Source organism: Oreochromis aureus, linkage group 12 (genome assembly GCF_013358895.1).
Source record: "Oreochromis aureus strain Israel breed Guangdong linkage group 12, ZZ_aureus, whole genome shotgun sequence".
In the NCBI taxonomy this organism is placed as follows: Eukaryota; Metazoa; Chordata; class Actinopteri; order Cichliformes; family Cichlidae; genus Oreochromis; species Oreochromis aureus.
In genome coordinates, this window is record NC_052953.1 from 11437429 (window position 1) to 11459167 (window position 21739).

Consider the following 21739-nt stretch of genomic DNA (forward strand, 5'->3'; position numbering starts at 1 on the left):
TTACCTTGAAGAGGCGTAATACTCCGAGTTCCAGACTAACTGGATGGGATATTTTGTATATATTTGTACTGTTTACTCTTTATTTGGCTGGGGCCTTTCTTTGTGAAGTTTGCATGTTCACCCATATCTGTGACTTCAGTGACATACCTACATGTCACGTTGTCACTGCACCCAGTGGCAATGTGACATGTGGTGAGCCCCCATCACACAGGAACTAAATGGTTATTATCATATTAAATTTGGCCACAAGCTTATCAGAATGCATCAATTCCCATGTCTCTATTTTGCTGACTCGTGGTGAGAGCACATCTTTTGAGCTCAACATAAAAAGCTTTGCAGCACATTGGGTTTCAGTGCATTCAACGCCTGATAAACTAAAGATAAGAAAAAATGTTCTGTCTGAGAAATGTGGACGCTTTAATGATTTCTCTGAATGTTGTTTTTCCATCAGAGAATCACCATGTGACATATATCTATAATGAGTTGGGTTCAAAAGATTACATTTATTTTCAATCCACATGAGGTCAAAAATATACACACAAACTCAAAAATATGCATATATCCCACCTCAACCAGATGCTTTTGGTAGCCATCAGCAAGCTGCTGACATAATTCTGACTCATCTTTACTCCTTCAAAATAATTCTTGTCACTTTGGCCAAATTACTGTTACATAGTTTGTGTGTTACGTCCCCACGAAGGAGGTCTAGGAGTGTGTGTAGGGACCGGTAACAAATGGTTTGGGAACAGAATGAAAAGGAAACCAAGCAGCGGTGTTTAACATATATGAATGTTTTTTTATGAATAAGCTTAACACAAAGAGACTGCAATGCCGTTTTATCACTAACAACAAAAAGGAAAAAGGTCACTACAACAAAGACAGCAACAAACAAACAACAATGAAAAAAGGCACTTCCACGGCCCCACTGCTACGGCCGTAACAGTGTGTGTGTGTGTGTGTGTGTGTGTGTGTGTGTGTGTGTGTGTGTTTATATATACATTTGTGTGCATATGTTCATTTTTCTGACTCATTAACTCTGTGGTCATACCACATCCTTGTAGTTCAACATATAAAACTGAGCGTCACTGTGAGTTTCAACATTCAACATCTGATCAAAGAGGTAAGAAGAAATGTCCTGCCTGAGGAATTTCAGTGTTTTCGTCTCATGCATGTTTCTCTTCATCATCCAGCCAGGCAAGTAATTTCTTCTATTTTATTTTAAATGTATTTTTAAAATAATATACTTTGTCCATCATGGAAACAATTTGAATGTAATACATCAGTAATGTATGAAAGATATATTACTGATGTATTACATCTATTACATGTGACATGTAAAACACACATTACATGTGTATAAAGCATTACAAAACAGTTGTCACAGGGTGTTTGTTTCACTCATCTGTTTTTGATTTCATGATGCGCTGATTTTGTTATGTGACTGGATTTTTATTTTTTTTTTTTTAGGTCATGGCTCTGAGATTATTAGAGGGAAAGAAGTTGAGCCACACTCACTGCCTTTCATGGCTCATGTGAGAAGTGAACGAGCTATGTGTGGCGGGACATTAATCCATCCACAATGGGTCCTGACAGCTGCCCACTGCACTGAGTAGGAACGCTTACTTTTCTTAAACTTTCAAATCAAAATATTGCAATATTTATGTTTAACTGACTGTGTGAATGATAATACATAAAGAGATCTAACAAGAGATCACAAGGAAAAGGTCTGTAAGACATGACTTGATCTGACAGCTTGGTAGATTAATGAAACCAGAGGTTGATTACACTCCAAGAAATGACAAAAAAAAACATTTCTAATCCAGCCTTCAAAATATTCATAAATACATATAAAAGGTGCCTTTTAAATAACAAACACACAATAATCTTCTTTAAAGGTATTTTATGTTAGACTTGCTTCAGAACTGGAACAAGAAAGTAGACACTAAAACGTGTCAGTTTATTTTGTCCAGAATCTTTTCAAGCGTCATATAAAACACTTCATTATAATTACTTTTTTTACAACAATGTGTTTATTGAGTTTTTAGAACACAAAAAATACAGGTCAAATAAATCGTATACAGAAATATGAAAGAATTTTCATCAGACAAAAAAAAAAAAAAAACGTAAAAAAACAAAACAAACAAACAAAAAAAAAACAGAAGGACTATACAAAGTTTAATTTCTTTATTATATCTATTATAATTATTAATGTAAAATTGTTTAAAATGAATGGAGAGGATTAATATACAACATTTAAAACATTGGGAAATAAGTTATTTTTATTTATAGTTTGTCCATTTTATTGTATGTTGTATCTTCACAGAGTATTTTGTTTGCACTAGTCATTGTCCGAGAGACAAAATTGCACTCAGTTAAAGAATAACAGACATCACAGCTACATACACATGAAATATGTAATAGATTTCATAATCTAAAACATTTTTGTAATGTTGAAATTTTCATTCAGCTTTGGGAAAATATCTTGAAATTCATTTAAGGCTCAATAACAGCACGGGTGGAATTTTCCATATATAATGAGGGAACTATTATTATTTTATGATTGTTTTACACACTCCTGACCTATTACCATTTTATATACATGAACTGTTTTTGTTTACAGTATGATTCTAGTGATACTGGGAGCGCACTCCCTCAGGAAAGTGGAAGTTGATTCTTGGCAGGTCAGAGAGGTTGAGAAACGATTTCCTCGTCCTGGCTATTACAGTGCATTCAAGGGCAATGACCTCATGTTGCTCAAGGTAAGTTGATAATTCACTGATCAATACCAAGTGAAGCAAAAGTTAGCCTGAAACCCAGAAGAAAAATACTTTGATAATTAGATTTTTGTTTCAAAGAAACATGTTGTGTCTTATTGTTTGTTATTAATTTATCTTCTATCCCTTGAAGTGGACATAAGGTCTTGTTAGATCACAAAATGATATGATGAAGCAGAGTCATATTTAGAACTGTCAGGGGATGAAGTGGAGGAGGGCCAGACATTAGAGCAACAAGGTGAAAGTTCAGAAGGAGGACATACAAGCTTTTGAGGAGCCTGAGAAGGAGCAAAATGACAACAGGCAGAATCCATTGTGGGCATTTTGTAATTTCTAAAAATGTCAGAGACCTGCAGTAAATTGCTCCTTTTAAAATGGGCCGTAGGTCCCAGTTCAGGCTCATCAAAAGCTGATGTGTCCTCTGAGCTTTCACCTTCCTGCTCTGATGCTTGGTCTTTCTCCTCTACCTCTACCCCTGACAATAGGAAGACAGATTCCCCTTCCATAGTTTCTTTCTTTTTTTCTCCATCATCCTCTATTTGCTGAAGTATGGACATTGGTTGAAAATATGAGGTACATACTGTCCACTACAAAGAACAATAAATAAAAGTTTTGTGTGGCAGGTTTGAGTTGTGGTTCAAGATTTTAGCATAGTGCTACATGAATATTTAATTCATGACCAGCTCTGTAAAGGTCAAATATAAGCAGTCATTATCAATATGTAATATTTCCAGTGTTAGGAAGGTTACTTTTAAAATGTATTCCACTACAGATTACATGCCCCAAAATGTATTTTGTAATGTATTCCGTTACGTTGCTCAATGAGAGTAACGTATTCTGAATACTTTGGATTACTTAATATATTATCAAGCTTTTTACAACTACATGAATGTGCTATTGCTGATTGATTTATTACTATTATTGAAGGATAGTCGCCATACCAATATCAACTATTTTAATTCTTAATATAAAATGAGTAACAGTAAGGTGGCCATTAGGCTGCACTTTTTCTGGGTGTATATAAAACAGGTCCGCGGCACAGAACCATAGTAAAGGACCTCCGGCTAATACGTCAGGTTCTGTGTCGGCCTCGTAGCCGAAAACTAGCTTTACTTTGTTGTCTGGGTCAACTTTGCTATAGCGAGAGACAGAGAGAGGCGTTGAAAGGCTGCTCCAACTGAACTTATTGTTTCAGAGAAAAACAAAGTGTACAGTCGAGTCTTAATAGCTTACTTGCAATGGGGCTACACTGACCGTGAGGCTACATTCTTTAGGACTATGCCTGTAACACTCTGCCTATTGTCTTCATATTAGATCATTTTTTGAACAGTAATTTTTAAAAATATTTCTTCAGGTCATTTTATGGCTGCAAGTAGAGGTGACATGGGCCACGAGATTGAGACCCAGGCATTAGAGCCTCTTAATGTGTGTTTTGTTTGGGTTTCCACTGATGTGTTAGGCATACCCTCACACATGAAAAAGGAAAAGACCGCCGTGTAATCCCACGAGGCGACCGTGGCTCAGGGGATTGGGAAGCTCATCTGTAACCGGAAGGTTGCCAGTTCGATCCCCCTGCTATCTCGGTCCTGGTTGTTGTGTCCCTGGGCAAGGCACTTTACCCTACCGCCTACTGGTGATGGCCAGAGGGGCGTGATATGGCAGCCTCACTTCTGTCAGTCTGCCCCAGGGCAGCTGTGGCTACAACTGTAGCTTGCCTCCACCAGTGTGTGAGAGTGAATGAATAGTGGAATTGTAAAGTGCTTTGGGTGCCTAGAAAAGCGCTATATAAATGCAATCCAATCCATTATTTCAACAAAGTAACTGTATTCTGAATACCACCTTTTTAAACTGTAACGGAATACAGTTACTCATATTTTACTACTTACTTACTTACTTACTTCTTCACAAATAAAATTTTTATCATTAGAGAAAAAATTACCAATAATCATCCCACAGATGTAGTATTATCTACAGCTACTTTTAATACCATCGATGTTAAGTTAAACTCTTTTTCTCCAATTGATCTTTCTGAGTTAACTTCAATAATTAATTCCTCCAAACCATCAACGTGTCTTTTAGACCCCATTCCTACAAAACTGCTCAAAGAAGTCCTGCCATTAATTAATTCTTCGATCTTAAATATGATCAACCTATCTCTAATAATCGGCTATGTACCACAGGCCTTCAAGCTGGCTGTAGTTAAACCTTTACTTAAAAAGCCATCTCTAGACCCAGCTGTCTTAGCTAATTATAGGCCAATCTCCAACCTTCCTTTCATATCAAAAATCCTTGAAAGAGTAGTTGTCAAACAGCTAACAGATCATCTGCAGAGGAATGGCTTATTTGAAGCTTTTCAGTCAGGTTTCAGAGCTCATCACAGCACAGAAACAGCTTTAGTGAAGGTTACAAATGATCTTCTTATGGCCTCTGACAGTGGACTCATCTCTGTGCTTGTCCTGCTAGACCTCAGTGCTGCGTTCGATACTGTTGACCATAATATCCTATTAGAGCGATTAGAACATGCTGTAGGTATTACAGGTACTGCACTGCAGTGGTTTGTATCATATCTATCTAATAGACTCCAATTTGTTCAAGTAAATGGAGAGTCCTCTTCACACACTAAGGTCAATTATGGTGTTCCACAGGGTTCAGTGCTAGGACCAATTCTATTTACATTATACATGCTTCCTTTAGGCAGCATCATTAGAAGACATAGCATAAATTTTCAGTGCTATGCAGATGACACGCAGCTCTATCTATCCATGAAGCCAGGTAACACACACCAATTAGTTAAACTGCAGGAATGTCTTAAAGACATAAAGACCTGGATGGCCGCTAACTTTCTGCTTCTTAATTCAGATAAAACTGAGGTTATTGTACTCGGCCCTGAAAATCTTAGAAATATGGTATCTAAGCAGATTCTTACTCTGGATGGCATTACCTTGGCCTCCAGTAATGCTGTGAGGAACCTTGAGTCATTTTTGACCAGGACATGTCCTTCAATGCACATATTAAACAAATATGTAAGACTGCTTTCTTCCATTTGCGCAACATCTCTAAAATTAGAAATATCCTGTCTCAGAGTGATGCTGAAAAACTAGTTCATGCATTTATTACTTCCAGGCTGGACTACTGTAATTCTTTATTATCAGGATGTCCTAAAACTCACTGAAAAGCCTTCAGCTGATCCAAAATGCTGCAGCAAGGGTACTGACAGGGACTAGAAAGAGAGCATATTTCTCCTGTTTTGGCTTCCCTTCATTGGCTTCCTGTTAAATCCAGAATTGATTTCAAAATCCTGCTCCTCACATACAAGGTCTTAAATAATCAGGCCCCATCTTATCTTAATGACCTTGTAGTACCATATCACCCCATTAGAGCACTTCGCTCTCGCTCTGCAGGCTTACTTGTTGTTCCTAGAGTATTTAAAAGTAGAATGGGAGGCAGAGCCTTCAGTTTTCAGGCCCCTCTTCTGTGGAACCAGCTTCCAGTTTGGATTCGGGAGACAGACACTATCTCTACTTTCAAGATTAGGCTTAAAACTTTCCTTTTTGCTAAAGCATATAGTTAGGGCTGGACCAGGTGACCCTGAATCCTCCCTTAGTTATGCTGCAATAGACGTGAGCTGCCGGGGATTCCCATGATGCATTGAGTTTTTCCTTCCAGTCACCTTTCTCACTCACTATGTGTTAATAGACCTCTCTGCATCGAATCATATCTGTTATTAATCTCTGTCTCTCTTCCACAGCATGTCTTTATCCTGTTTTTCTTCTTTCACCCCAACCGGTCGCAGCAGATGGCCGCCCCTCCCTGAGCCTGGTTCTGCCGGAGGTTTCTTCCTGTTAAAAGGGAGTTTTTCCTTCCCACTGTCGCCAAAGTGCTTGCTCATAGGGGGTCATATGATTGTTGGGTTTTTCTCTGTATTTATTATTGTGCTATCTACTGTACAATATAAAGCGCCTTGAGGCGACTTTTGTTGTGATTTGGCGCTATATAAATAAAATTGAATTGAATTGAACTGAATTTTGTATTTTAAAAACGTAATGCTGGTTCGTGTATTCCATTTATCCCCAACACTAAATATTTCCATTTAATTATTTTTCAGCTTAAGGAACCAGTGATACTAACCAAGGCAGTGAAACCCCTCCAACTGAACAACATTGTCAGAGACCCTCCACCTGGAAGCAAGTGTATGGTGGCTGGATGGGGAGTAACTGAAAACAACCAAATATCAGATGTTCTCCTGTCTGTCAATGTCACTGTGGTCAGCAGACATACATGCAACTCTGGTCATTATTACAACGGAAACCCTGTTATCACCAAGGGCATGATATGTGCTGGTGCAAATAGTTTAGATGAGGGTGATACATGTAGGGTAAGTATCAATAATGCATTGTTTTTCTTCTTGAAAAGCCATTGAGCTCAGCAACTTTTTTTTGGCATTTTCATACCTGTAAGTTGGTCAAAGAAAGACTATCATGTATTTATTCTTGCTACAGGGGGATTCTGGAGGTCCACTGCTGTGTAATGGAGCGCTGGTTGGGGTCACTTCATTTGGACCAAAGGATTGCGGCAACAATTTTCCTGGAGTCTACTCATTTCTCTCAGTGAAACAACTCTACTGGATCAAAAATACAATGAGGTTTTCTGAAATGTTATGAATCCACAGGCATCAATCTATATGAGCTGAGCAAGAAGGGAATCTTTGATGCTTTTTTGTCAAATCTACCACAGCTATCACCATAGACCCCTTACTTGAGCAATATCTATAGTAACGGCTCATTGATTCTATATTTTATATTTTACTTTCTACTTGCTTGCTATAATTTTTAAGTACTGTGTATACAAAAATGGACACAGTGACCGTGATAGTTAGAATAACCATACATAAAAATTGTTATCCCAGAAACCATTTTTTCCAAACAACTTAAAGTACTCCCAAGCAGGAACGTTCCTGGTTGCTGCAGATGAATGCCACTGCTGCAGTAAAAACACAGAAAAATTATTTGTTTTGTGGAATTACAGGGATTATTTTACATAACCATCATCTTATCATTGCATTAATTATCATTTCATCAAAGTGTTTATTGAAGCTGCTGGCATTATGTTATAATTTATATTATAGGGGTTATCATAATCAAATATTAACATGTTTATTACAGGTGCAGTTATAACTACTTTAAAATGATTGAGTTAAATATATATGTATCATAACTCATATGCTGAGTATATTGTTACAGTAAAATGGTAGCTGAGCAAAGGCCTGAATGTATTCAGCTTCTTGTGGTATTTGAGTTTGCCTAGTTACAGGTGACAGAAGGATGTCCAGTCCATGGTGACCTCAAAGGCCTTAGATCATCACCATATTCTTAAGAGTATGCCACAAGGAGGAACTTCTGTGTTTGCATTTAATTCTTTAAATACATGAATGTTCTGTACATGCAAATTATGTGCTTGTAAACGCAAGAAGGGGCGTTACAATACCCTGATGTTATAAAAGCAATCTAGAGTGTATTTTGGGTAGAGATGTACAACTGTTTTGCAGTTTGCACCTCTCCACGCTGCGTGCATTAAAGTCAATTGTTTGAACGACCTCTTCTGGACTATCATTGTTTTACTCTCATCCTCAATTTCGAACCCGTAACAGTTTAAATGCACACAAAACCCATAAAAGTGAAGCAGCAAAGTGAGATTATTCAGCCTGTCAACCAAACAGATTCAGAACCTCCTGTATTACAAATGTAAACTGAAATTGAGATCTGTAAACATTTTTTTGACAAAGATAAATTAAGCATGCTAAATATGCTATTTTGTTTATTTCATTTCTCATTCTATTTGTGCTTAACCCCCCAAAAAAAAAAAAAAAAAAAAATTAGCATACCTTTGCTTTTTCTGCTTTAATAGAAAAAAAAAATAAAAAATTCTTTGAGCACTGTCATTTATATTACCATTAAAGCTAGAAGCATCAATGAAAAAGACATGTTTCCTTCTCTCTTTCTTTCGCTGTTTGCACTGCAATTAAATAGAAGTGTCATCTTTAGTATAGCTTGTGAATAGCTTATAGCATATCTTTATGAATAAATATAAACAGAGGAAAAGTTGTAATTACAGCCTGACTTTGATGCCTAAGATACTTAATATCTTTGATTTTCATTCTTTCAAGGATTTTTTTCTTCCTTCAAGGAAAAAAAAAAATCAAAAATAAGGTAATGCTGTAGTTAGCACTCCTCCCTCTCCCTGTGTTTGCATGTGTTCTCTCCAGGTACTCGAGGTTGCTCCCACAGTCCAAAGACATGCAATTATTGGGGTTGGATTAACTGGTGTTTCTAAATTGGGCATAGGTGTGAATGTGAGTGTGAATGGCTGTCTGACCCTCTGTGTTAGCCCTGTGACGGGCTGGTGACTTGTCCAGGGTGTACCCCGCCTCTTGCCCTATGAAAGTTTTAAATTTAAGTGGAAGAAAATGGAAGGATGGATTTCTTCAAAAGACAATTACAGTAATACCAACAAGAATATGAGACTGTACCAAAATATGCTGCACTAAATACAACTGACCTGTTTACCTCCACAAATTCTTATTTATTATTTTAAAGTTTTTGTGGTTACAAGTAGAGATGGACCGATCCGATATTACGTATCGGTATCGGTCCGATACTGACGTAAATTACTGGATCGGATATCGGTGAGAAATTAAAAATGTAATCCGATACATTAAATATATAAAAAAACACCTCACAAAACTTGCGACATGGCGTAACTCAGCTCATAACCGTAGCACATCGGAGCAGTGTGCGTCATGTGATAGAGCGGCTGTGTGTATTTGTAGCCTCGCTACCAAACCAGCATTTCATCTCTGAGGACGTTATCCCAGAGAGAAGTAAAGCAAGTGTGTAAGTTCATCTCTGAATGTTTGTAAAGCATTCCCATGTTAAGCTTAACAACCGATATATGGAGCGACTGCCTCTCTCTCTCTCTCTCCTGCTGCTACTTCAATCGTGAAACTGCTTAATGATCAGCTGATCGGCTTTTCTGTCGCGAGTCTGTCTCTCTTCTTTGTTTTTGGCCCACTTTGCACCAGAAAGAGGAAACCAGCGGCTGAACAACAGCAGCACCTTTAACCTTGATAAGCTGTTGTTAGAATTTATTTAATATTACTTTCTACACCAGGATCCTTTTCTACGTAGCTGACTGCTGGTAACTGTGCAGGGGCGGATCTAGCAAAGTTTAGCCAGGGGGGGCGATAGGGCATTAACAGGGAAAAGGGGGCACAAAGACATACTTTTCTTTCTTATTCTCATTTAAAATGTCTAGCTTTTAATAAATAATTATCTGAATCTTACACCCAAAGTTTTAATCTGATGTAAAATGTATAGAAGTCCATTACTGTATATAGTAACTGTTAAGTCTAATGTACCCTAGTAAGCTATAGTACTTTTTTCTTTGGGAAGATACCATCTGTGCAGTCTGCAATTCTGTTGAAGAAAGATGTTGAATCTATTTAATTATTCTTGAAAAATAATTTAATTCTGTGCATTTTTTTTCACCCTGCATCAAATTAAAGTTGATTACATCGATTAAGCATCATGAGGTGGAGGGTGGGGGGTTGGTTCCCTATTTTTTTTTGCTGGGAGTTTGCAACCCTATTAGTTAGGTTGCTTAATATTTCTGCTAAGTACTCTTTAAAATACCAGAATAGGGAGGATGGAGCAGGTTTAAGTTTATTAGATTGATCAGTGTTGCTGAACTATGAAATATTTTGGGTGCAGTGTATTTTTTACATACAGGTATAACAGAATAGCTTTAGTGTTGTTGTTTATTTAAACTTGAGTATGAACTTATACAAAATGCAGCAAGGTATTAAAAAAACAGTTTTATTGATTAAAAAACACACTATATCGGATTCATATTGGTATCGGCAGATATCCAAATTTATGATATCGGTATCGGTATCGGACATAAAAAAGTGGTATCGTGCCATCTCTAGTTACAAGTGTAGATGAAACTCAGTTACCTTCCTACATATTTCCATCCACTGTGCACAATGCTTATTATTTATGATAAATGTGAACATTTGACTTAAGGCTTTGAAATGATGACGCATTAGTTTCCATTTTTCTGTTTAGCTAACTCATTGATTTTCATGGTTAACCTACATTCTTTGAACTCAAAAATAAAAAGCATTGCTTGTGCATTACTGCAGTTTTCAGTGCATTCAGGGACCCACTGCTCTGATAAAAGAGAGATCTAAAGAAATGTTCTGCTTGGAACATTTCTAACACAGTGCAATTAAAACATAACCACAAATGAAGCGTCTGCTGAAAATACAAGCTCCAAATGAGCTACTTGCCTCCAAATGATTTAACTCAAAATAGTGTTAAAACTTAATGCACATTAAATGTATAAGAGCTTACGGATGAAGCCGATATTGTGGACTTTAACACCAGGATTGCATAGATTGCCATCAGAATCACAATTTTCCACTGAAGCAATAGAGCACGCTACCTCCTGTAGACAACTTCCTCTACAAAAAAAATGTTCTGCTTAGTTACCACTAGGTGGTAGTAACACTTCTAAACAACTATAATAAACAACAAACATACACACGTCGGCATAGGTATTCACAACAAGCAGGGTTCAAAAACACTGAGAAACACGGCCATACTAACAAGGGTAAACTCAATAATCCATCGTTGACTGAAGCTCAGTCGTACTGCTAAATAGGATGCTCATGGAGAAGGTAATCAGCACAGCAGGTGATGGCTTGATGAGCTGCAGGTGCGGCTGCCTCCCGCGCTGGAACACTTCTGAGAGGAGAGGTCGCTCCATCAGGGGCGGATCTAGAGAAATTTTCTTAGGGTGGCATGAGGGTGGCAAAGAAATCAAATGGGGGGGCAAAATCAAAGCCTTTTTTTCCCCCCAAACACATATGCAGGAGGTTACATATGGTTAAAATGATTCAAATGCAGTAAGTATACACGTTTTTCATATAAATATAGTCTATAACTTAATTATTGTCTGTAGCCCACATAATTACACACTTTAGTTACATAAAACGTGAGTTTTGATCTTATGTACTGTATAAGATAAGATAAGATAAGATAACCTTTATTAGTCCCACACGTGGGAAATTTGTTTTGTCACAGCAGGAAGTGGACAGTGCAAAAGTTATGAAGCAAAAATTAGAATAAAATAAGAATAAATACAGTACACAACTGTACAGAATAGAATAAAATAAAATACTATATACAGTAGAATAAAATAGAATAAAATATACAATGAGATAAAAAATAGAGTACAAATGCTATATACAGTTGAGTAAAAATACAACGATGCCAGAAAAGATTATTGCACATTTGTGGATGTGTGTGTTTGATCAGTTAAAGTCTGACAGCAGTGGGGAGGAAAGACCTGCGAAATCTCTCCGTCCCACACCGTGGGTGCCGCAGTCTCCCACTGAAGGAGCTGTTCAGTGCTGTCACAGTCTCATGCATGGGGTGGGAGATGTTGTCCAACAGGGATGACAGCTTAACCACCATTCTCCTGTCACTCACCACCTCCACTGGGTCCAGAGGGCATCCTAGAACAGAGCTGGCCCTGCGGATCAGCCTGTTCAGTCTCTTCCTGTCCCCGGCGGAGATGTTGCCGCCCCAGCAGACCACACCATAAAAGATGGCTGAGGCCACCACAGAGTCATAGAAGGTCTTCAGGAGTGGGCCCTCCACTCCAAACGACCTGAGTCTCCGCAGCAGGTACAGCCTGCTCTGCCCTTTCCTGTAGAGGGCGTCTGAATTATGAGTCCAGTCCAGTTTGTTGTTCAGATGAACACCAAGGTACCTGTAGCTGTCCACAGCCTCAATGTCCATACCTTGGATGTTCAGTGGTTGCAGTGGAGGATGTTTGTGCCTGCGGAAGTCTACCACCAGCTCCTTGGTTTTACTGGCATTGATCTGGAGGTAGTTCAGCTGGCACCAGTCCACAAAGTCTTGAGTCAGTCCTCTGTACTCCTTGTCGTCCCCATCAGTGATGAGGCCGACTATTGCAGAGTCATCAGAGAACTTCTGCAGGAAGCACTGGGTGGAGTTGTGGGAGAAGTCTGCAGTGTAGATGGTGAAGAGGAACGGAGCCAGAACCGTCCCCCTAACTTAAGTTTCACACTGTTTTTTGTTAGAAAACAATCACATTGTTACAGCTTAAATTACACAAAATGTCAGAAATCTGCACTGTCATGAACAAAAATTTAAACCTAATTTTTCATGATTTGTTGGATTAACCCACTGAGGTCTGAAATACAAGCGGCCATTTTTGACTCCTTTAGAGTTTACGTTTGTATTTCACCCTCAAATTGTTTCTTTTTATTTTTTCCCCTTGCCTTGTTTGGTATCATTCTTTTCAGCTCAACTGTATTTAGTTGTTTTTTTTCACTGACATACTGCATTAGTATTACTGATCTGAAATCACACAAACAACTTAAAATCTTAGTAGTATTTTTTACTGTAAAAAAACCCACAGACATGTTGAGTAAATATAAATTGTACATTTTGTAAACATATACAACTATTTGTCTAAAATGCAGCCAATACACCTGCCGTTTTTTCATTTTGTACAACCATTTAAAAATATTACTAACTAAAATGAGAAAACAATCAGGTGTCGCAATAAGATGCCGCACAAATGATGTGTGCCAGTAAAAAAAAAAAAGTTTGTCCACCAAAAGACAGAGGAGAACAGCACAGGGATAAACCTGCAGGCCTGACAACAGGAGGTGTATCACTCCGCTGGTTTTCTACTTAGTGACAGTGTTTACGTTGCAAATGTGCCTTTGTGACATTCATTAGTGCCCTCACTGACACACAAAACAAAACAACGACTACACAACAGAACAACTACACAAGACAACACAACACTAAGTATACACTCCACACTAAACGTCACAAATCTCCCACATCTAAAAACTCTCTCTCTCTCACTCGCTCGCTCTGTCTCGCTGCCGTTACCGTCACTCCCAAAACTTTTCCCTCTTCTTAAACAGCCAAATCCAACGTGTTGACTTTTTTTTTAATTGGTCGACATGGTGCATTTTTCCAACGATAGGAAAGAGGTGGCTTTTTTTCCTGTCTTTACTGTTTTCGCGCTGTCCTTAGAAAACACTTAAAACACACACACACAAAAACGTGACGACAGTATTTAGAAAAAAGCGTGGCTTATATATATTATCATAACTCTGGATTTACTGGCGTGTAATTAAAATTTAAAAACTTTGAAGTCCAAACTTTCAATGTGTTAGGATGTCTGGGTCGTTGACCCAGAGTTTTGAGTTTATTATGTTATTTATCATTTCTAGTCTTTGGTTTCTTTGTTAGAGTTCTATCTTATGGTTTATGTCTCTGTGTCTGCCCTAGTCCCACGTTTCTGTTCCCTCTGTTGTAGTGCCTGCATGTGAGTCTGTGTCTTTTGTTCAGTCTGTGTTATGTGCTTCCTGTTTTACTTTGAAGGTCTCCGTCTTATCTCAGTGTGTTCAGTTTTCTTCCTTGTCTCGTCAGTTCTGATTTGCCCCAGCTGTGTTTCCCTCCTGTTACTCATTCCCTGATTGCTCCCTCTGTGTATCTAAGCCCTGTGTTTCTCTGTGTCCGTGTCGCGATCTACCCTTATCTAGCTGTGTGTTCTGTTTGTATAAGTTTATCTGGAAGTCTCAGTTTTGTTACCTTTTGAGTTCAGCATTAAAGCTGTTTGAGTTTACGTTTGTCTCTGGAGTCTGCACTTTGGGTCCTTTTCCTGCCTGCACACAGCCTTCACATAACACAATGTGGGCTGAAATAGAGACTCAGCGTGGCTGCAGCTTGTTGCTACGTCAGCTTACATCAGTCATGTGATTTGGAGGTGCAGCGTGTCCGTGGACCACGGAGGGTTAATAACACTCACCTTCCTTCCATTTCCAGAGTGTAACAACCGACCACCTGTGTAAAATCCATAATTCCCATGGTGTTGTTCAAAATGTGCTCTGACACAATCATAAGCATCGCTTGCTACTGAAAACAAGAAAAAAGCCGGTCCTACTATGGGCTGAACCATTTGTTAACGGTTGAGGGGGGGAACACTCTGAAATATATTCAGTTTTAGCATTTATAGTCACTGTTGACTGTAACTACGCTCAAACTGTTAATGCTATCTTATTTTAATAAACAACACTGTCATATGCAAGACTGGGGTGGCACTTGGGGTGGCAAGGGATCATTTTAGGGTGGCACTTGCCACCCCATGCCACCCTTCTAGATCCGCCCCTGCGCTCCATGTCAAAAACATCCGGGAGCGCGAGTGTAAACAAACACAGGGAGAAGGAAAAAGAGGGGAAACAGAAAAACGCAGAACACACACGGACACAATGGGCAGGTCGGCCGGAGAGAACTGCCCAACCATGACATGATGTCACAATCAGCAGCATCAGAAAGTGGAAGTGATGTGAAGCTTTGTTTTAGCCAAATGTGAGACCATAGATCTTCCTTACTGAACTTATGCATGACCTTCATGTGGTGAAGCTGCGTATGTCTTATTTCGGCCTGATGTCTTGGAATGAACTGCAGCTCAGGTTGAGGTTGGAATCTCTTATCCCTTTACCCAGTTTGACTTGTTTTGCACTTTGCACACTGTGTTGCTTCTCATCTTAGCCAGGACATCCTTGTAAAAGGGATTTTTTAATCTCATGGATTTTTTTTTCTGATTAAATAAGGATTTTAAAAAATACATAAATATATTTTCCTAGTTGGACACAAAAACTCAAATCACCTAATTGTCGCAGGAGTGTAACAACCAATAACTGGGATCAATAGGGAAAAAAAGAAGAAAATATTAATCCAAAAATATAAATATCAACATGTTTTTTTTCTTTTGGGTTCTCAGTAAAATATAAAGACAGTGAAATTCCTCCAGTTGAGCAACACTGTCAGTGACCCTCCAGCCCGAAGTAAGTGTCTAGTGGCTGGATGGGGACCAGTGTTGGTCAAGTTACTTGAAAAAAGTAATTAGTTACTAATTACTGATTCCGTCTCCAATTAAGTAATCCCATTTCTTTACTGATGACATATTTTCAAAAGTAATTAGTTACTTAGTTACATTTGAAAAACATGATACAAAACCTGAATACATAATAAAGCAATAGACCTTTCAGCCCAATTCTATTTTTTATGCATGGTCCATTATATAAAATTGAATCAAATGGAAAGTCTCTTTCTAAAAATTGTTTTGAGTTTTAATCTTTTAACTCTTTGCACATTGCATTAAGAAAAAAATAAATTATATGCAACTGTCTTTGACTTGAAGAAATTGTTTAACATTTAAACATATTTTCTGCATATTCCAGTATATAAAATAATGTTTTGTGTTTACACTCACTCTTTCAAATAGATGCAAGTAAAACACAACAAAAAAATAAATAAAAATCAAAGATTCAGCGGCAGTAAGTCCTGTCGCTCTTAAATCTATTTTCACCTGTTTAGCAGGAGTGGAGCAGTCGGAGCTTTGCCCGGTGCCGCAGCTGTCATGTCAGTGGGAGGATCCAGGGGTTTCTCTGTGAATTTCACATTCCTGTGGTGGCTTGCAAACTCAAAGTAATGTCAGTACGTCCACGCTTTAAACGCTGCATGGTCATACTCTCTCCCGCACTCCATATTATCCATTGGTGATCTACACATGTCTGTTGCTGCCACAGACGTTGCATGGGCTTACATCATTGTCATGAGATACTCACAAACAAAATCATAACGGTTAAGTAACGGCATAACGCAGCGTGCTTACGGGAAAGTAACAGTAATCTAATTACTTTTTTTGCAATAGTAATCCGCTACATTACTCGTTACTTGAAAAAAGTAATCGGATTGCAGTAACGCGTTACTTGTAAGTTAGTCCCCATCTCTGATGGAATGGCACAAACAATGTGCCATTGAATATGTCCTAAATATTTCATATGTCAGTTATCTGGAAGAAGGGAAATTCAGATTTCATGACATTTAAAGAAAATAGAAAATAGCAAACAGAACACGGCAACACTAAGAATATAATGGTTGGCGACAAAGAGCAGCAACCATGTAGCTTTTCTGCAGTCACTATTCTGATCCATCAGAAAGAATGCAGGCTTGAAGCACTTTTGAACTGGCTTCTCTTTGCAGGTGCATCAGGTACTTCCACATCTGTGTACTCTCAGCTAAAAGGCCAAACAATAATACATCAGCTATTACAGTGACTGTGTCCAAGGCTAAAACTGTAATTAAGGGTTCAATCCCATTAATGTTTGTTCCATATTTTACCTGCCTTAGGTTGCTGCAGTGGAAAGGACAAATCATGAGAGGGCTACTGTTGTGCAGTATCCATTAAATTGGAGCAAGCTAACAGAAACCAAAATATCATGGCTTATCATTGGCAATAAATAAGCCGATTTGTGCTAGGAATCCAACAATTTTAAATAAACTACCAATTCTTCCAAAAAGAGTGAAAAAATATAAAGCCAGAGTTATGCCAGAAGCTTGTTGATGCCTACCACAAACATATGGTTGAGGTGCAACTTGATTATACATACAAACAACCCACCTACAGCCCTCAACAGCCTTCAAAGAGTTTTTGAAGTAAATAACTAATTTAACATCTTTACTTTTATGACCCTGACATCTTCCATAATTTCCTCAGGGATTAATAAAGAGTCAGAGTCTCACTGTGGCACTGACAATCAGTATTCATACTGCACCACAAGGGGTTGCTCTCTGCTTTTTTGTGTGTGCACTATGACACAACTCCCCACACAGGGCAAGGGCTATGCTAAAACTTTGATTTTTTTATGTTGATGTCAGCATTGATAATACGCTAACATCAGCACTAGATGTAAATCTAGCATAGTATATTATTCTTTTTGTGTCACTGTGAAGTTATATAAAGCAGTACTGAAACAAATAATGTTTTAAAAAGATCAAACAAAGAAAGTGCATATGTCACCCAATGAGTGATATATTGCTTTAAAGTTTGGAGATGATCCAATGGAAATTAAAACTTTTTTCCTAATTCATGTAACCTTGACTTTTGTCCTGTGACCTTAAAGCATTACATACTTCAGTGTTGTATTTTATTATCTTTACCCATATGACTGAAGCAGACCTGGCTGAAATCTCTGACTTCTATAAGCTTTAAAAAAATTGAAATTGCAAGATACATTTATGCATGTGATTTATGTGATTTTGCAAAACTTTATGGCTTTATTGTGACATCGTAGAGCGTTGTGTTAAAAAAAAAAGTGTGTAAATAAAAAGTGTGTTGTACACCTGTACACAGTCATGGTCATAGAATACATAAAGGACAGACTAACATAATATTGAGTTTTTCATTTAAAAAAGTCCTCTTGATACAGAGAAGTGGATGAATCCAGGGACAAACTTCCATTTTACTATGAAACATCCAATTCTTCATCATATTCTTATCATATTCTTATCATTAAGGGCCTAATTGTCACATCTGCTCTTACCAGTAGCAGTTTATAAAAAGTGGAACATAAAAAAGAGACAATTGGCAGAAACTTGTTTTATAGAAAAAAGGATAACCTGATTTATGAACAGTCTGTAGTGACAACAGCTAAAATGACAAACATTAATCCACAAACCATCACACTGACTGTTTCCTTTTCATTTAGAGGGTCAATCCTATTATTGTTCACGCCACGTTGTAGCTGCCTTAAGTTCCTGCAGTGTAAAGTACAGAGTACAAAACCCTACCAGAAACTAAAACATCATAAACTATAAGAGAAAAAAATGCAACGCTAAAATGAATAATTGTTAACTAAGTGATCTACAGAGACCAAATATTATTTAACATGGAAGTATCAAAGATTCCTTCTTGCTTTGCTCATATTGGTCGATGCCTGCGGATTCATGACATTTCAGATCTGTTAATGGTTTCTTGGATCCAGTCGAGTTGTTTGTTCGAGATAAACGAGTAGACTCCAGGTTTGTTAATAATACCACAACCATCTCCAAAAGAAGTGACTCCAGCCAGCTCTCCATTGCACAACAGTGGCCCTCCTGAATCCCCCTGCAGGAAAATCAAATTCACGATAGTTTTTCTTGGACTAACTAACAGGCGTGAAAAAATACATGCTTTTTATATACTTACTTGACAGGTATCAGCATTGTTTAAACCATTTGAACCAGCACATATCATGCCTCTGGTGATAACAGGTCTGTTGTTGTAATAATAATGAGAGTTGCACTTCTGTCTGTCAATCACAGTCACATTGACTGACATCAGGACATCCGACCAGTCCGTCTTTTCGGTTGTTCCCCATCCGGCCACCAGACACTTGCTGCCAGCTGGAGGGTCTTTGGCAGTGTTGCCCAACTCGAGCCATTTCACTGTTTTGGTCAACTCCACAGGTTTGTTAAGCTGAAAAAGAGTTAAAAATAACTATTACATATTGATAATGACTGTCTGTACATTAGCTTTACATAGTTGACCACAAAGTAAATATATGTATGCAACACTGTGGTAAAGTCTTGAACTGCCTGTCCTTTATTTATATATTTTATTTGGAAAATGGGAAATATATACAGCAATTTATTGAATTACATAATCTATAATATAAGGTTAAAATAAACTCATCCACATCTTTGCTTCATTTGTTTTTGGACACTGAATTATCAGCTTACCATGAGCAACATGAGGTCATTGCCCAGGAAGACACTGTAATAGTCCGGATGAGGAAAACGTTTCACAACTTCTCTGATTTGCCAAGAATCTCTTTCCACTTTCTGGAGGGAGTGGACTCCCAGGATCACTAGACTCACACTATAAATGAAAAAACACAGTCTAGTGATGATAGTTCATTTATATAAAATGTTAATAGGTCAGTCACCTTATTATATGTGGATTGTTGCATATGGCTGGGCATTAGATTAATTTGTGTGGTATAGTCGGTCAGCCAAATAACGAATTTCAACAACATAAATTGAAAAAATCCATTATAAATAGCATTTCCTACAACAGCTCCATGAATATATAATGTTCACAATATAATGGAACATCTATTGAAATATAAATAAATATATATATATTTATTAAATATATCATGTCCAACTTTGTATGTTTATCCTGTCAATTAAATGTAATCAACTTAACATGTAAAATTATAGTAAAATTTATTAGTTGACATTTGAAAATTCTGGATACTTGATACTGACACATTTTAGTGCCTATTTTCTCATTGTAGTTCTGGAGCAGGTGTAATAAAAAAATAACTTTTACATGGTCTGTTAAAAAAATGGTGTAATATTTGGATTTGAACATTTTAACACAGTAATCCTCGGGCTCCTACCCAGTGCAGTGAGCAGCAGTCAGTACCCATTGTGGATGGATTAATGTCCCTCCACAGAAAGATGTTTTGCTTTCCACATAGGCCATGAAAGGCAGCGAGTGTGGCTCAACCTCTTTCCCTTCAATAATCTCAGAACCATGGCCTAAAACAACAACAACAAAATCCTGTCACATAACAAAACGAGCAGACTATCAAGTAATGAACAGCAATGAAGTAATGAAAGTAATGAACAGGTGAGTGAAACAAACACTCTGAACCAACTGCTTTGCAATACTAAAACACATCAGTAATGTGACATTGCATTTGCTGATTTACATGAAAGTCGAAATTACCAAACAGTAAATTCAAGTGCAACAAAAGACATTACTAACCTGGCTGGATGATGAAAAGGAGCATGCAACTGAAATTACGCAACCAGAACATTTCTTCTTATCTCTCTTTGATCAGACGCTGAATGCATTATAACCCACTGTGATGCACATATTTATATGTTGAGCTGAAAGCTGTGGTTTGACCTTGGAAATTGATTAGTCAACAAAATCAACACATCAAACCCAACCGTTCAAAGTCTGTGGTTAAATATATCATTAATATCTGTCCCACAACACCCAGTCTACAGTGTTCCCACAGGTGCAAATTCCCACATAATGCCATCCATGGCCTGCAGGCCATACATAGAATCATGAAAAGCAACTTCCTGGGAACCCTTTTTTTTAACTTCACCAAGCATATCAGCAGCCTATTTTCTATTGAATGCAATGCTTGTACTCATGGGCAATTTTCATTCCCCACAGTAAAAACCGGTCCCCGTGGGGTGGTTCATTTTTCAGGTCATGGACACCATCAAGATAGAAAAATGCACACATACACACACACACACACACACTTACAAACTATGTAATGCTGCTATGTAATGATGGCGCTCACAGTTTCAGGGGGTGCAGATATGCCTGTGTGCCACTGAAAATTTTAACATTTATACAACCACGCTCAAATATGCATGGTGGTTGTGGAATTATGCTCTGGGTCTGTTTTCAGCCAGTGGTACTGGTGCACAAGGTGGATGTAATAAAGACAAAGGACTACCTCTAAATTCTTCAATTTCAGCTTGAACACAGTTGTTTAATCACAAAACAATGATCCCAAACACCTAGCCTTCCTACACATCAATCCTATAAAAAATTTGTAGATTGTGCTTTAAGGTCCATGCCAAGAAGCCAACAATTTTTAAATGAACTCTTTGAATAATTCCAAGCAGAGCAGAACAGTTCAAATACGTCATTGAAACACCCAAATTTCTCAGGCACAATAAGTCTTCTTATCTTGTTTTTTTATCAGGTGTTAAATGCACTGAAACCCAATTTGGCACAAAACTTTTTTATGCTGAGCTCAAAGGAAGTGCCGTAACCGTGAGTCAGCAAAATAGAGACATGGAACTGATGCATGAACTGATAAGCTTGTGGTCAAATTTAACATAAATAACAACCTTTTTTAATGACTGTGTGATGGAGATTCTTTACATGTGACATTTCCACTGGGTGTAGTGTATGTATATCACTGATATTTTCAGCTATACTTACAAGGGTTACTAAAAGCTGTTAAATTCAGAAAAACTATAAAGCTG

At 37.8% G+C, this 21739-nt stretch overlaps 2 protein-coding genes across 2 annotated transcripts; one reads left to right on the forward strand and one right to left on the reverse strand.

The window, feature by feature from the left end:
• The first annotated feature begins 1046 nt into the window (after positions 1-1046).
• Positions 1047-7782, forward strand: LOC120443137 (granzyme K-like). Its single transcript, XM_039621143.1, has 5 exons — positions 1047-1194; positions 1468-1609; positions 2621-2759; positions 6880-7149; positions 7274-7782. Exons 1-5 carry the CDS (start codon positions 1131-1133, stop codon positions 7433-7435), a joined length of 777 nt encoding a protein of 258 aa, XP_039477077.1. The 5' UTR covers positions 1047-1130; the 3' UTR covers positions 7436-7782.
• A 10862-nt stretch (positions 7783-18644) lies between these two features.
• On the reverse strand, positions 18645-20538 carry LOC120443166 (granzyme K-like). The gene is made up of 5 exons (XM_039621194.1): positions 20487-20538; positions 20116-20257; positions 19451-19589; positions 18918-19187; positions 18645-18836 (listed from the first exon to the last, which is right to left on the reverse strand). The coding sequence occupies exons 1-5, from the start codon at positions 20536-20538 to the stop codon at positions 18675-18677; spliced, it is 765 nt and encodes a 254-aa protein (XP_039477128.1). The 3' UTR covers positions 18645-18674.
• Between the last annotated feature and the right edge of the window lie 1201 nt (positions 20539-21739).

What these genes read in the sequence shown, in the direction of transcription:
- LOC120443166 (XM_039621194.1), bottom strand. Translation starts at nt 20,538, where the DNA reads ATGTTCTGGTTGCGTAATTTCAGTTGCATGCTCCTTTTCATCATCCAG. An exon ending in CCTTTTCATCATCCAGCCAG is followed by an intron (nt 20,258 to 20,486) that starts GTTAGTAATGTC and finishes TTGTTGTTTTAG; the next exon opens with GCCATGGTTCTGAGATTATT. An exon ending in ACTGCTGCTCACTGCACTGG is followed by an intron (nt 19,590 to 20,115) that starts GTAGGAGCCCGA and finishes TTTCATTTATAG; the next exon opens with TGTGAGTCTAGTGATCCTGG.
- LOC120443137 (XM_039621143.1), top strand. Translation starts at nt 1,131, where the DNA reads ATGTCCTGCCTGAGGAATTTCAGTGTTTTCGTCTCATGCATGTTTCTC. An exon ending in TCTCTTCATCATCCAGCCAG is followed by an intron (nt 1,195 to 1,467) that starts GCAAGTAATTTC and finishes TTTTTTTTTTAG; the next exon opens with GTCATGGCTCTGAGATTATT. An exon ending in ATGAGGGTGATACATGTAGG is followed by an intron (nt 7,150 to 7,273) that starts GTAAGTATCAAT and finishes TTCTTGCTACAG; the next exon opens with GGGGATTCTGGAGGTCCACT.